The sequence below is a fragment of the Pleurodeles waltl genome, chromosome 8, assembly GCF_031143425.1.
Source record: "Pleurodeles waltl isolate 20211129_DDA chromosome 8, aPleWal1.hap1.20221129, whole genome shotgun sequence".
Classification (NCBI taxonomy): Eukaryota; Metazoa; Chordata; class Amphibia; order Caudata; family Salamandridae; genus Pleurodeles; species Pleurodeles waltl.
Window position 1 is genome coordinate 1,501,902,435 of NC_090447.1, and position 15,965 is coordinate 1,501,918,399.

The 15,965-nt window shown below is 44.2% G+C and overlaps 1 protein-coding gene across 1 annotated transcript in view; it reads left to right on the forward strand.

The window, feature by feature from the left end:
- The window catches only part of RCSD1 (RCSD domain containing 1), a 190,635-nt gene that overhangs the window by 145,424 nt on the left and 29,246 nt on the right, over positions 1–15,965 (forward strand). Inside the window, exons 5-6 of the mRNA XM_069202763.1 lie at positions 11,268–11,462; positions 13,081–13,593. Of these exons, the coding sequence (XP_069058864.1) occupies positions 11,268–11,462; positions 13,081–13,593 (708 nt within the window). The remainder of the gene's footprint in view (positions 1–11,267; positions 11,463–13,080; positions 13,594–15,965) is intronic.

The following is a 15,965-nucleotide window of genomic DNA, read 5'->3' on the forward strand; positions in this document are numbered from 1 at the left end:
GTGCAGCATGACATGCATGTGTTGTGTGGGCATCTGTGCTATGTAAGAAATGAACAGATTATTAGAAGACTGCCATGTTGAGCGCTGCATTGAAGACAATGAAGTGGCTCGCGCCTTATCATGGCTCATATATGCCTCCTGCTCCAACATTTCAATATTTGCCTTTATATTTCTCCCTTTTTAATATTTGCTGTTTCTGTTTCTCCTTTTATCATTTTTGCTGTTTCTGTTTCTCCCTTTTTAATTCAGAACTTCAACCTTTAGTGGGTGGGATGTTCTAATAGCTTTATAGCCATTCTACTTCAGGCAATACCGGTTGTTGCAAGCTCTGTCCCTCGTTAGAGGCCCTCGCCTGCTGCTTGGACCTATAACTTGGTTTCAAGGTCCGGTATAGCACTCTTGCAGCAGGCTAAATGGCTATATTCAATTATTTCATCACAAACTTGTGTGGTGTGTATCCCAACTTGTATGTGTTAACAGATTATTTCAGTAGTTCTTCAGGGGCGTGTGTTGTTTGCATGATGACTTGCATTTGTTGTTTGACCATCTGTGCATAAATATTCTTACAGTATTTCAGGCTATCTTCCGGTGGTATGAGTGTTGTGTATTACCATCTAAACATGTACAGAGTACGCACATTCTGTCCCTCTGGTCATTAGACACGTTTTCAAGTAGCTTACGGAAGTGGCAAAGGTTCTGATTACATAAGAAGCAAAGTGAAACTGAATGCTTCATTTCTCAGATGTTCTCCCTTTGTCATCGTCAAACGAGACAGAAATCCCACCTTGTCACACTTGTCACAGCCCACTCACAAGTACATTGCAAGTACATTATGCAAGGCTGCAGTACTTGAGTAACAGATGTTTTTGCTTTTACACGTGCATATTCTAAATACTTTTAGTTTTGTGAACTACATTTAGCAAGCCATGGTTGTAAGTGTAGTGCAGAAGACATACTGGACACCTCTACACACGTCTGCCAAACAGAATTATCGTGAAAAGACCATTCTGGTGTAAGATATAAATAGGAACACATTTGTTGAAGTTGTTAATTGAAAAAAGCGGAATATGTGATTTATAGTTTTAAGCACTCACAAGAGAGTGAGATTTTGACGTTGTAAAAAAAAGAAATTGAAATTGAAACACTGATGATAAAAAAACAGAGAAATACATGGAATTGTGCCCCCAGTTATTTGCTACATTAGCCTGTAAGTAAAAATAGGATATGTGACACTTATCGGTGATGTAGATCATGGGAGAGAAAACTGGTGCAGGGAAGCCATTTAAGGGTAGCTGGCAACAGTGGCTGCTAGTACACTTTTTTAATCCTCTCAAAAAGGCATCGGAGCACCATACATGGTCAAAGGCAGAGGTAGAATCAGAGAGAATCTAGGCGGGGATGCTGGGTTCTCAGAGAGAAAGTGGACTATTTTCTGTTTTGCAATGGTAGGGGCTGTCCAGATGGATACATGGATGTTTATCCAAATGTTGGCTGTGTAGCTGGAGAATGCCTGTTGGCTTGTTTACTTATTTCTTGCACATCTTCATCTCCAGCTCGAAGATGTCCTTGCCATGGGTGTGCTGAGAGTCACCAGAGATGGAGCACTGGTTAGCCAGAAGGGGGTGGTGCTGGTCATGATGGTTTGCATCTGACTTTGAAGCTGGTGTGAGCTGCTAAGACAAGTCAATTGCTTTCCTTTAGGGTGGGGGTGATCTGGTCATATTTCATTAGGCCCTTGATGAGGGATGCTGCAGCCTGTGTGAGTTCCCTTGAGTCGGGGAAGTGTGGAATCTGGAAGACTGCAGAGCAAGGAAGTTACACCTTTAAGGAGAGCACGTACCAGACCTTGAACTTCAGTTCTGAATTTGCTTCCTTGGTGGAATGATTTAAATGTCTTTAGAAGAGAGAGTTGGTAACAAGCATTCTTAGTTTTTTTGGCAATGTGTTGCTTGAGAGCAATGTTGGTGAAAAGGGTAAGTCTGATGACTTGGCATTGGCCAAAAGCTTGGCCTTAAGCCTATCCAGGGCTTTGTTGTAGAGCCAGGTTAGGACTAGTTGTTGCTTATCATTGGTGAATGTGAGGAATTCATTTTTGTAGCGTCAAGTTTCAGGTAGGTGCTAGAAAAGCAGTTTGCATAAGGTGGAGACAGTGTTTGACATGTTGAATGTGTAGATTGATGGACACTTTTGATATATTTTGATGCTGTTTTGAGCAGAGTCTGAAGGGGTTCTGTGTAGAGGGACAAGATAGACAAGGGCTCTGCAGGTGATTTACAGTACCTGTGATCTGGATAAGTCTATGTGAGTGGACTAGTGTTGGCTTGAGAGACACGAGGAGGTGGATTGACAGTCATGCAGGAGATGGTACGTGAACCTGAGTTGCGCATAGACTGCTTTTTCAATTATCTTGCCTATTAAGAGTAGGTGAGTGATGGGCCAGTAGTGGACGAGGTCATCGGGGTCTAGTAAGCTCTCCGTTACTGTGTGCAACGGGTTCCGTACTTTCCAGCATCAATAGTTCATCATCTTCATCATATAACTTTATTCGATTTCATAGGAAATCATATAAGTATACAAAAGCAGTAGCATTCCATCATAAAGTATACGTAAACAGTAACATTACATCGTGAACATATTAAAAAAGCACGACTGATAAGTACAGAGCAATATCAGAAGCTTCCGATAAAAATGTGATGACATTTATAGACAGATTGAGAGGAAAATAACATAATTAATGCCTAAAACAGGGGAATGAGCTAAACTAGGCCCAATATTTTGAACTAAGAACCCCAGACAGGCACCAGGACACATTAAAACAGATTTTTGAGGTAGTTAGAAGCTGTAACTATAAAAAAGCAGGTCTGAGCTGTCTGAGCCCCATGGACCTCTTTAAGTTAAAGTGCTTAGTTACACGATACTCCCAAATTTGAAAGAAACCATCATGCCATAGTGGAGAACCCCTAAAAAGGTGACCAGCGCTGATTCAACCCCATGGACCCCAGCTCTACCCAGAGTGTGTCGCTATTAACCTTATCAAAGGCAGAACTGAGGTCCACGAAGCCAAGATGCATCGAGCCCTTTTTAGTCCTAGCGGATTTGGGGCCATATGTACTAAAGCATTTTCCCATAGACGCAGAATGGGTTAAATCCTTTGGTACATCTGGCCCTTGGTTATTAAAATATGTAGATTAAGAGTCTGCTCCACCGTGCCCCTGCCAGATCTAAACCCAGCCTAGAGGTCGGACAAGATGTGCTTGTCCGCCCATTGAGTTAGTCTCTCTAGTATGACGCGCCCAAACATTTTTCAGTAGGTCTGTAACATGTGGGGTCTTTCCTGTCTCCCTTCTTAAGCACTGGCACTATCACAGTGAGGCCATGCCTCAAGCAAGGAGCTGCTAATAGCAGCATTCATGTGAAGAGTAAGGTCTGGTGCCTGTAGATCCAGCAGGGACTTAAACAAGTCCTCTGGGGCATCATTGACGCCCAGCGCCTTACCTCAAGGAAGGGATAGGAGTGCATTTCTGACTTCCTCCCAATGAAACCTCAGTTAAATCTTCCTCATGTATGAATGGGATAAATGGCTCACAATTCCCATCATCATATAGATCTGGGTCGGAAGATCCTCTTTAAAAAAATAAAAAAAGGATGATTTATAACCCTCCACAACATGGTGCTGTCCTTCATGGCACTAGCCGTCAAACGGGTCTCCCACAATTCTTTTTTAAGTTTGAGCTTATTTTTTAATGCCGCTCTGTATATGGTTCTATGCTTTTTCTCCTTGCTGCGTCTCTAGGTGTTTTTTTTAAGACGGCTAGGCTAGAAGCGCCGTATGCGCCTTTGTGCAATCCTGATCAAACCACCTACAGGGGGCAGGAGTTCCAAACAACCTTGATTTAGTGAGAGCAGAATTAATATGGACACATAGCGTATCAAAAGCCCTTCAAACGCTGTCCTGGGAGGTCTCTTCGTCCAAACAGATCTGAAGTTCGGCTTGACAGGAAGAAGCCAGCTGGGCGTTAAAGGCCTCGGGAATACCCTTGTCCCATTTTAATCTCTGTCCCTGATCTTTCAGGTTATCTGGGGTTTTCAAAAGGGAGTACATATCCATCTGTTTCTTGTCCCAAAAAAGCTGGCAGAGAGAGGGCTGTGGTCACTAAAAATATTCCAGTCCACTGAGAAACTATTCAGGGAGGAATAAAGGACAGCAGAGACATATCTGTAATCAATATAAGATCCAGTACCAAAACCTTTGAATGTTGGTCACTGCTTCCTAAATGTACTGCTGTTAAGCTCAAGAGGTTGACCAGGTTGAAATCTAAAGTATGATCATTCATCACATTCCCCAGTCATGTATGTTTAAGGTGAACTTGCTCATTTCTCTCTCTCCTGGCCGGTCAAAGCTTAGAAATAACCATCTTCACAGGGGTGCAGATTAAAATCTCCAGATATTATCAGTGCAGTATAATTAAGAGGACTTGGGGTATGAAAGCTTTCCAAGGGTCACCATCATATTATTGGATTCCTTCCCATAAATAGCATTGTATTCATCAATACAAAGAACTCTAAAATTATTGACAAATGAGAGGAGAACCCTAGGGTTACGAGGGGAATTGTTTGCAACCACTTCCATTTTACAGGCCAGGTTCAATTTGATAAAAGTAACTAGGCCCCCACTAGAGCAGTGGTTCCCAACCTTTTGACTTCTGTGGACCCCCACTTTATCAGTACTGGAACCCGGGGACCCCCACTGAACCATTATTGGAATCCGGGAACCCCCACCAATGAGTCATTGCTGAAAGCTGTTCATATTATTAAATTTTTTAAGCGGTCACGGACCCCCTAAGGAGGCTTCGTGGACCCCAAGGGGTCCCTGGACCACAGGTTGGGAACCCCAGCACTAGAGGATGGCAGCGCATTGATAGTGAAAGTGGCATATCCATCTAAGTGAAGCTTCCCTAGCGTATTCCACGTTTCCTCTAAGCAAATATAGTAAGAGATAAGCATCTTGGTCCAAAGCAGGGGCACCAAATCTTCCATGCATCCCTGCAATGTTCCAGCCTAACGCCTTAAGCTCCCTGAATGAAGCTGCCATGCTTTTTAGGGCCCTTGATACAATTTCCAGCCCCAGTCAGGCTTGATCATTGAGCCCACTCAACAATTAATGTCGATAAATCAAGACTAGATTGGGACCCTTTCTCGAAACATGATTATGAACAGGCACCACACAATTCCCTTGACCACGGCCCGCCCGCCGATTCAACCCTAGATACACAGGCTTGTAAAAGAATTCCAGTTGCAGCACTGGGAATCTACTGGAGGTAGTCGGAATGGGCCAAAAGCTATTCAAAAACGACCTGCCCTCAGAGGATTACAGAAATTGACAACTATGCATTTGCTTGCAGATGTTTTAGGACCACTACCAATAAACCCCACTCTACGGACCATTGTAATTTCCTCAAATAATAGCTGTCTGACACTGATGGGGACCCTCTCCGGAAGTCAGTGAATACATTTATCCTTAAGTTGTTGGAAGGTTTCTTGGTCAGACTGCATTAGCGGCAGAACATTGGCTAGAACCAAAACGTGTGGAGTGCAAACCAGCGGGAGATGGATGGAGACAACAGAGGGTGTGGGACCCTGCGGGAGCCCAGATAAAACCTGCATAGCACACGTTTGGCTCCTAGGCTCTATATCTGTAACGCTAGTGCCTGCCGAAAGCACTTCCCCTACTGGAGGCTTTGTACCCCTCTCCAAAACTGAGGGAACCAAGGGCCAGATGTATCAAAGGGTTTTTCCCATTCTGTGTCAATGGGAAAATGTGTTCGTACATATGGCCCCAACTGTGGTGCAGGTACGCAGTCGATATAGCTGTGTGTGATGCTACCTGTGTTGCTTGAATTACCATTGTTGCATTTCTTAGGGCACACCTAAGTGTTGAGGAACCATTATGACCAACTTTAGTAAGAGAAAGATTCTGAGCAGAGTGGGTATGTGGCAAGACAGATATTTTGCTTATGGTTTTGCCAAAGGAACCCTACAATCTTCCTCTCCAGAGATCCCACTCTTTCCTCCAGTTTAGTGAAATCTTTGATTACAATTCAGACTAAAATTCTCGAAAGTGGAAGAGATTTTTGTTCCCAAGTGAACAAAAAGGTCCTGTGATAGACAAGTCTCTGGTACAGCAGCCGATTGCCCCCTTTTAGGCTTCCTGGTGGTTTTGATCCCAACTTGTGGATTTTGAGGGGGGGTGCCCTTTGCACTCACGCCCACCGCCTCCAGACTGTTTTTGTGTAGTACCCTGAGCTTGTGTCTTAAAGGGGGTGACCATATTTTGTACATCCTGCTCAGCCTGTGTGCCTGGGTGACTTCTAGTGTTTGGAGGTTCCTGAACGATAATATCTGGGGTAGCTCTGGATACTGTTGTTAAGCAAACCCCTTCTTCTGTATTTAAGACAGTAGCCTGACGCGATAGTGACAACTGTTCCTCTTCACAGGAAATTTCCTTAGCAAGTGCACCCACTGCAACATTTTAAAAACATAGAATAGTACTATTGGTTCTAGGGCGCTTGTCAGCCATATTTTGCATCTCCACTTTTCTTTTCTCATGGCATAAGTAGGAGGGAAATAATCAGGACCTGCAAAATTAAATCTGATGTCAGAGCTGTCTCCCCATCATTCATCACAATTAGTGAAGTTCACAAGGAAGTTTAAAAATCTTTGTGAAGTTCCAGATTAACCCCTTCGCTGCCAGGCCTTTTCCCCTCCTGTGCCAAGCCTTTTTTTGGCTATTTGGGGCAGTTCGCGCTTAGGCCCTCATAACTCTTTGTTCACATAAGTTACCCACGCCAAATTTGCGTCCTTTTTTTCCAACATCCTAGGGATTCTAGAGGTACCCAGACTTTGTGGGTTCCCCTGAAAGGAGGCCAAGAAATTAGCCAAAATACAGTAAAAATTTCGTTTTAAAAATAAAAATGGGAAAAAAGGGCTGCATAAGAAGGCTTGTGTTTTTTTTCCCTGAAAATGGCATCAACAAAGGGTTTGCGGTATTAAAATCACCATCTTCCCAGATTTCAGGAACAGGCACACTTGAATTAGAAAACCCCATTTTTCAACGCAATTTTGACATTTTACTGGGACATACACCATTTTTACTAGTTTTTGTTCTTCCAGTTAGGGACAGAAATGGGTGAGAAACCAATGCTGGATCCCAGAAAACTAAGCATTTCTGAAAAGTAGACAATATTCTGAATTCAGGAAGGGGTCATTTGTGTAGATCCTACAAGTGTTTCATACAGAAAATAACAGCTAAAATAAAAGAATATTGAAATTGAGGTAAAAAAACAGCAATTTTTCTCCACGTTTTACTCTGTAACTTTTTCCTGCGATGTCAGATTTTTGATAGTAATATACCGTTACGTCTGCTGGACTCTTCTGGTTGCGGGGATATATATAGGGCTTGTAGGTTCATCAAGAACCCTAGGTACCCAGAGCCAGTAAATGAGCTGCACCTTGCAATGGGTTTTCATTCTATACCGGGTATACAGCAATTAATTTGCTGAAATATAAAAAGTGAAAAATAGATATAAAGAAATCCTTTGTATTTCCAAAATGGGCACAAGATAAGGTGTTGAGAAGCAGTGGTTATTTGCACATCTCTGAATTCCCGGGTGCCCATACTAGCATGTGAATTACAGGGCATTTCTCAAATAGATGTCTTTTTTAAACACTGTCTTACATTTGGAAGGAATACATGTAGAGAAAGACAAGGGGCAGTAGCACCTGTTTTGCTATTCTGTGTTCCCCAAAGTCTCCTGATACAAATGGGACCTCACTTGCGTGGGTAGGCCTAATGCTCGCGACAGGAAACACAACATGGACATCTGATATGTTCTTTGCAAAGTGCCTAGCTGTAGATTTTGGCCTCTAGCTCAGCCAGCACCTAGGGAAACCTAGCAAACCTGCGCAGTTTCGAAAACTAGGCACCTAGGGGAATCCAAGATTGGGTTACTTGTGGGGCCCTGACCAGGTTCTGTTACCCAGAATCCTTTGCAAACCTCAAATTTGGCCAAAAAAACACTTTTTCCTCTCATTTAAGTGACAGAAAGTTCGGGAATCTGAGAGGAGCCACAAATTTCCTTCCACCCAGCATTTCCTAAAGTCTCCCGATAAAAATGGAACCTCACTTGTGTGGGTAGGCCTAGCGCCCGTGACAGGAAATGCCCCAAAACACAACGTGGAAACATCACATTTTCACAAAGAAAACGGAGCTGTTTTTTGCAAAGTGCCTAGCTGTGGATTTTGGCCTCTAGCTCAGCAAACCTAGCAAACTTGTCCATTTTTTAAAACTAGACACCTAGGGGAATCCAAGATGGGGTGACTTGTGGGGCTCTGACCAGGTTCTGTTACCCAGAATCCTTTGCAAACCTCACAATTTGGCCAAAAAAACACTTTTTCCTCTCATTGGTGTGACAGAAAGTTCTGGAATCTGAGAGGAGCCACACATTTCCTTCCACCTAGCACTCCCCCAAGTCTTCCGATAAAAATGGTACCTCACTTGTGTGGGTAGGTCTAGCGCCCGTGACAGGAAATGCCCCAAAACACAACGTGGACACGTCACATTTTCACAAAGAAAACAGAGCTTTTTTTGCAAAGTGCCTAGCTGTGGATTTTGGCCTCTAGCTCAGCCGGCACCTAGGGAAACCTAGCAAACCTGCACAATTTTGAAAACTAGGCACCTAGAGGAATGCAAGATGGGGTGACTTGTGGGGCTCTGACCAGGTTCTGTTACCCAGAATCCTTTGCAAACCTTAAAATTTGGCCAAAAAAACACATTTTACTCTCATTTCGGTGACAGAAAGTTCTGGAATCTGAGAGGAGCCACAAATTTCCTTCCACCCAGCATTTCCTAAAGTCTCCCGATAAAAATGGTACCTCACCTGTGTGGGTAGGCCTAGCGCCCATGACAGGAAATGCCCCAAAACACAACATGGACACATCACATTTTCACAAAGAAAACAGAGCTGTTTTTTGCAAAGTGTCTAGCTGTGGATTTTGGCCTCTAGCTCAGCCGACACCTAGGGAAACCTAGCAAACCTGCGCATTTTTTAAAACTAGAAACCTAGGGGAATCCAAGATGGGGTGACTTGTGGGGCTCTGACCAGGTTCTGTTACCCAGAATCCTTTGCAAACCTCACAATTTGGCCAAAAAAAACACTTTTTCCTCTCATTTCACTGACAGAAAGTTCTGGAATCTGAGAGGAGCCACAAATTTCCTTCCACCCAGCATTCCCCCAAGTTTCCCAATAAAAATGGTACCTCACTTTTGTGGGTAGGCCTACTGCCCGCGAAAGGAAATGCCCCAAAACACTATCTGGACACATCAAAATTATCAAATACAAAGCTACCTGTTTTTGCAGGGGGGCACCTGCGTTTTTGGTCCTGGGCTCAGCAGCCATCTAGGGAAACCGACCAAATCCAGACATTTCTGAAAACTAGACACCTGAGGGAGTCCAGGGAGGTGTGACTTGCGTGGATCCCCCAATGTTTTCTTACCCAGAATCCTCTGCAAACCTCACATTTAGCTAAACAGTTCACATTTTTCCCACATTTCAGTGTGGGATCATCGCACCGGGACAAATTTCATACCACCCAACATTCCCCTCACTCTCCCAGTAACAATGATACCTCTTTTGTGTAGGTGGGCCAAGTGCTTGGGACAGAGAAGAGCCAAAAACATGCCGAAATTGAGGGGGAACCAAAGCGGGTCCAAAAGGGCAGTTTGAAAAAAAAAATGTTTAGACTGACAAGTGCAGCAGAATTTTTATCAGTGTAGATGAGACAATGCTGGGTGGTAGGAATTTTGTGGATTCCTGCAGATTCAGGAAGGTTCAATCACAAAAATGTGGATTTCCAGCAAAGTTGGAGGTTTGCAGGGCATTGTGGGTAAGAAAATGGTGCGGGGTGCATGTGAAACACACCACCCTGGAATCACCCAGATGTTTCGTTTTCAGATGTGTCTAGGTCTTGTGGATTTTTCTACATGGCAGCATCCCAAAGTCCATAAAGTGCAGCCCTCACCATTCCAAGTGGGACGATTTTGAGAGTTAGCCAAGCTCTCATGGCCCAAATGTAAAACAAAAACCCCAGATAATCAAATGTCGTCTTGCTTGCAGTGGGATAAGATGTTTTAGTGTGTGGGGGAGAGCTGAAAGACTGTTACCCCCTTCAGTTGGGGTGGGGGCATAACCAGGCCCATACTGGTTGGTAGCCACCACCCCACTATTTTTTGTTTCTTTCACTGGCATCGAGTAGACTTTTTGAACCCCACCCGGGGTGTGGATCAGGGGTAATTGCCCCATCTGCCCACTGGTGGGAAGAACAACTTTGGCCCCATTTATTTGGGGTGGGGGTATGGCCATACCCCCACCCTCTTGTTTTGGAAACAAAATCTTTCCTGGTCTCTAGTGGACTTTCTGCCCCCCCCCCCCTTGGGGGCAGATGGGCCTTCCAAAAATAGGCCAATCTGCCCCCAAGGGAGGCAGATATGGCCAACAATAATGTGCCCCCATGGGGAGCGACCCTTACCCAAGGGGCTGCCCCCTACAGAAAACACACACATACACACACAACAATCAAGGGGAGCAGAAAAGGCCTTGAAAAAAATTGCCCCCCTGCGGAGCGACCCTGGCCCAAGGGGTCTCTCCCCTTATGCCAATTTCCCTTGGTAAAAAAATCCCTGGTGTCTAGTGGGAATTTCAGAAGCCGGATCACTTCACGATCCGGCTTCTGAATTGCTCTGAGAGACTTCAAAGGGAAGGAAATTCCTTTCCTTCCCTTTGAAGCCTCTCAGTCCCCCATCATATGATCGGAAGAGAAATGCTTCCAGCGCTATGGGGATGTGGCCTCTGATGAGGTCAGCCCCCAATCCCACGCTGATGTCATCAGATGTTACTGGGGGGGCTGGGGGGGTTGGCATCCCTGCCTTGGGGGGGTGGGAGGGAAGCTCACGGAGCTAGCGCTCCCTCTGAGCTCCAGGCCGATGATGTAATGGTTATGTCCTCGACACAGGAGCAGTGTGCCGGTGGACATAACCATTACGTCCCCAGCACAGAAGGGGTTAAAATCTTGTACTCATCACAAGCCACTACTAGAAGCCGATTATGTGTATACTGTATGCCCTTCTTTGGCAATAGTGGATGTTGATTACCAAATTCATGAGCTTGTCCACCTTGAATGAATTACTGTTACCAGCTTCTCTTTTGTTGCAGGGAAATTTGATGTTTCCACCACCTCCAGGACGACCACCAAAGAGCCCAGGATTTAAAGCCATGCCGTCTCCATTTAACAGCCCCCCTTTGACACCTGACAGCCCCAATCAACGCTCACGATATAGCGACTCAGATGCAGTTCCCGTGGGTTTTGAGCAACCACCAGAAGGGGCCGCTCTGCGAGGCTACATTAAGGTAGGTCACTTTGTACTATTTTTCCATGGTAAAGTTTATTATTTGTCAAAAGATGTTGTATTTCATATTGTGTTCAAATTTTACTGAATGTATGCTTCCCCTCCAAAAGGGCGTCTTGGTGTTGAAGTAGACCTACAAAGTGAGGGAAGGCACTGGAAGACTGAGACTTGTATGTATGTTTGTGGTATTTGTATAGCACAAACCTAGCAAGAAATGCAGCAAAGCACTGTACAAGTTCATAGGCAAGCATACAGTCAACGAGTGATGGGAAATTTAGCATGTTATTGGACTGGTACTGCCTTGTGTTGTAGTGTTCTTTAAAGGCTCTAGTCTTCAACTATTTCCTAAACTGGAGAACGCTTGAGCACTCCTTATGGATACAGGGATGTCATTCCAGATTTTGGATGCGTAAATGAAAACGCCAGTTTTTTATTTGTTACTTTTACACTTCTTAGTCTGCAGTCTAATGTTGTCCTGGCTACGAGTGTGGCGAGAATCACCAGAGATGGTGAGTTTGTCTGCAAAATAGGCAGGGATGCTGGTCATGATGGATTTGTAAATGATGCAGCTTGTTTTGAAGATGATGCGTGCTGCCAAGCGGAGTCAATGGAGTTCCATCGGGATAGGGATGATGTAATCATATTTCTTCTGGCCCTGGATGAGACGTGCTGCAGCATGTAGGACGCATTTAAGGTGTGCAAGTATGGAGTTTGGGAGGCCATTGAGTAGGGTTCGACCACCATCCAGATGATAAGTATGATGTGAACAGCAGTTCTGAAGTCACTTTCTGGAAGAAACAGTTTCACTTTCTTTAGAAGAGAGAGTTCGTAACAGGCATTGTTTGTTTTTGGTAGTGAATGCCTTTCCCTATACCTCCAGCAAATCAAGGGGGTGGATCAACTGCCCTTCCCATCTTGGAAGGAGAGTTACTCCAACCACTAGCTGCGGGAAATTTCTGATCATTTCCAGGGTGGAAACGTGTTGGAGAACTGTTTTGGAATGAACAAACATATTTGTGAGCATTCCCAAACTTCTAAGGCATACTACCTCAATGAGCACCTAGTTCTCATCCTTTGATCTAGATTCTCCTTTGTGCTATAATTTACCTTTGTGAATAGGGCCCAAAGTTTCTACTTTGCTGGTATTATAAGTGCCAGAGGAAGGAACATATGTGATCTTGAAAGCTTGCAGCACAAAAACATGTTAAGCAAATAAATGTATCATCTGAAAGATTTCTTGTTGTACGTTTACTTTTTAAACTGTTCTGTTTGTCTGGCTATCATCATATGCTCCATAATTTTACAACCTTGAATAGGAGAGTATGCTGACATGTTGTCGGCATGTTTTGCAACAGGTTAACTTTGAGTTGATTCAAGCATTTGCCCAAAGAATGTTCATGAGAAAAGACAAGGCTGTTTGATGATGAGGCTAACGACAAGAAAGTCGAATCTGCATAAGGTACTAGTGCTAGGGATAGGTCCCAGGTAAATGTGCATGTGTTCTCCTTATGTGGCATTGTGGTTGGGCATTATAAAGTTGGGTAGTAACTGTCCCCTCAGACGTCCTGCCTTAGTATTGACCAGTTTCACATATTCAATCTGATGTTGATCTCTTTCAGCTCAGGACAAAGGGATCATTGAAACGACGACCCCCAAGCAGAAAGTTCAGAAAATCACAGACCGACATGGGCGATGAAGACTTTGGTTCCATGGCTGCACCAAAACAGAACGGTGGAAAATCAGAGGAGAGTGATGAGGTGTTTGATGTGAAGAGGGGAATGTCACCTCAGCCATCAGACCATGCGGGACCCCGGGGTGTACGGAAGACTTCGGATGACAAGATACCCACTAACAAGACTGCTGTGCCAGAAAAGGCTGAGAAAAAGGACACTGATAAAGCTGAGGCAGACAAGGAAGAGTCAGAGGAAAAGATGCAGAAACCATGCACTGAACAGGAAACAAAAAAGGACATGGCACATGCAGGAGTGGCTGCTAAAAACACAGACAAACAGGAAACAGAGGAGGACCCTAAGTGTCAAGAGCCTGCTGTCACCACAGAGATAGTCAGTGAGGCTGACAGCACAAGGACGGCTGCAGAGCCAGCCACAGAGGAGAGCAGCTCCAGGAAAGAGGTAGGTGTCTAACACTGTCCATACAGTTATCTCATAGACAACTAGACCCTGATTCTGGTGACAGCGCTGCATGAAAAAAGTAGCACAGAGGGCATTTGTGTGTGTTTTGTGCTGCACAGTATTTTAATTGGGTGTAAATCACACAGCACTGGCATTCTCTGCCCTAGCAAGGGGCCCCTGCCAACCACAGGGTCACAGGTCAGCATTAAAACTTTATTACAGGACTGGAGGCTCAGATTCTGCTGTCTTTTCCTGCTTTTTAACAGCAGACAAGCAAGAGAAAAACTACATTTCCCAGAAATCCTGGTAAAAGGACTACAGGGACATCACAATTAAATAACCAATATGACATCAAGTAACCCAATTACTATCTTGACAGAGAGCAACAATTCCTCTATTCTTGCAGCTCACAATCAAGATAAGTATAATATTCACTTTTCATCTTCATATTGTAGTTAATTCAACATATATGTTCAGTTTACCGTGTTGCTGGTATTTCCTGTTACTGGTTTCGCTAGCCTCGTCCTGTGTGCGCTCTCTTGTAATGCTCTGCTTTGACTTTTTGCCGTCAGTCATTCCGGCCTCTGTGCTCCTCTTCTCCGCCGCCATCCGCAACTCTTTGCCATATATTGAGGACCCTCTAGCTGAACTGCTTTGAGGTAACGTCCTTCTCTTCCTTGCTCCTCCCGTTAGGCAGTCCTTTTTTCTGCCACATAACTCCTCCCCGATTACACGCCCTTTCTCCTCAGAGCTGCGCCCCTTAAAGGTTCTTTTACCTTTAATTCTTCATTTTATTAATCCGTTCCTTCTATTTTGAGGGAAGATTTATGCAATTTTGGCATTATTGTTAATAGTTGTTTTTCTGTTTTTTTTTGTTTTTTACTAATTTCAACCATTGCAAAGTTATTTACTAAAATTGACTAAAGTTAGTCTATTTTGCAACTCCCTTACCACAAGGTTGCTCTCATAAAAAGGAGATTTGTCATTACTTAACTCTTATTCAGTTTTCTCTCAGATCTTTGGCCCATCTTGTGGGGCTTTTTGCTTCCTTGATTCAAGCAATTTTTCTAGGCCCGCTTCACTAATGGGCACTTCAACTATTAAACATCCGACATCTCCACAGAGGTCTTGCTTATTTAGATCCCGCTTCTTTAGATCCAGAGTCTAAGGAAGAACTCCTTTGGTGGCCTACTCACTTAGACATCTGGAACGGGAGAATGATTTTCTCTGCCACCCCAGATCTTGACTGAGAATTCGATGAAAGTCAGACAGACTGGGGCGCAAGATGCAGTCAATACTCGACTGGAGGTACATGGTCTCCTCAGGATTCATTCTTTCATATCAATGGTTTAGAGATTATTGCAGGGTCCTTTGCCATCCAGACCTTTACAAAAGACAAAGAAAAATGCACCATTCTTTTACGCTCTGACAACCTAACAGCGGTCAGATATATAAATCACCTTGGGGGCACAAGGTCAGAAATCCTTGCAGATCATGCCAGACATCTTTGGAAATACTGCCTTCAACTGAACCTTTTGGTCAGAGGAGTTTATCTCCTAGGAAGCTTGAATGTCATAGCGCATTGGTATTCCAGACACCTTCAAGACTCAAATGATTTGCGCCCACATACTTTGGTGTTCAGTCATCTTTCTTCCACCTTTGGCAACATGTCAATTACCTTTTTGCCTCTCGACTAAATACCAAACTTCATTTATCAGCTGGAGACCATAAACTCAATCTCTGGCCTCCGATATGTTACTCCAAACCTGGCCGCAGACTCTTCTCTACTCTTCCCCCCTTCTATTGATTGAGCGAGTACTGGTGCAGGCCGCAGACAGTCTTCATCACTAGTTCTAATCACTCCCTTTTGGCAAGCTCACATTGGGTATCCTACTCTATTAGAACTAGCCTCGGACATACCAGTTTGGATTTTTCCCTTTCCCAATTTACTTCTCAACCATCAAGACCTTCAACACAGCATGATTTTAGAAGGCTGTCTTTTTCTGGTCTCCTGGAAGGTTTCGAATGATGCTATCCACCTCATTCAACAGTTCTGGGCCCTGGGCACTTCTAAACTCTACATGTCAGCGTGGTTGGCCTGGTGTAGCTGGTGTAGCTGGTGTACGGACAAGGATTCAGATCCCAATTCAGCAGATATAACACTGGTAGTTAATTTCGTAGCCTTGCTAGCTTCTCAAGGAAAGGCCTATCATGCAATTACAGATTGGCCATTTCAGCTGAACATCTCAGACTAGATGGAAGACCCATTGGAGAACATTCTTTGGTTTGTCATCTATTAAAGGAAGTATGACATGTTAACCCCTTAGCTGCTGGGCCTTTTCCCCCCAGTGCTGAGCCCTTTTTTGGCTATT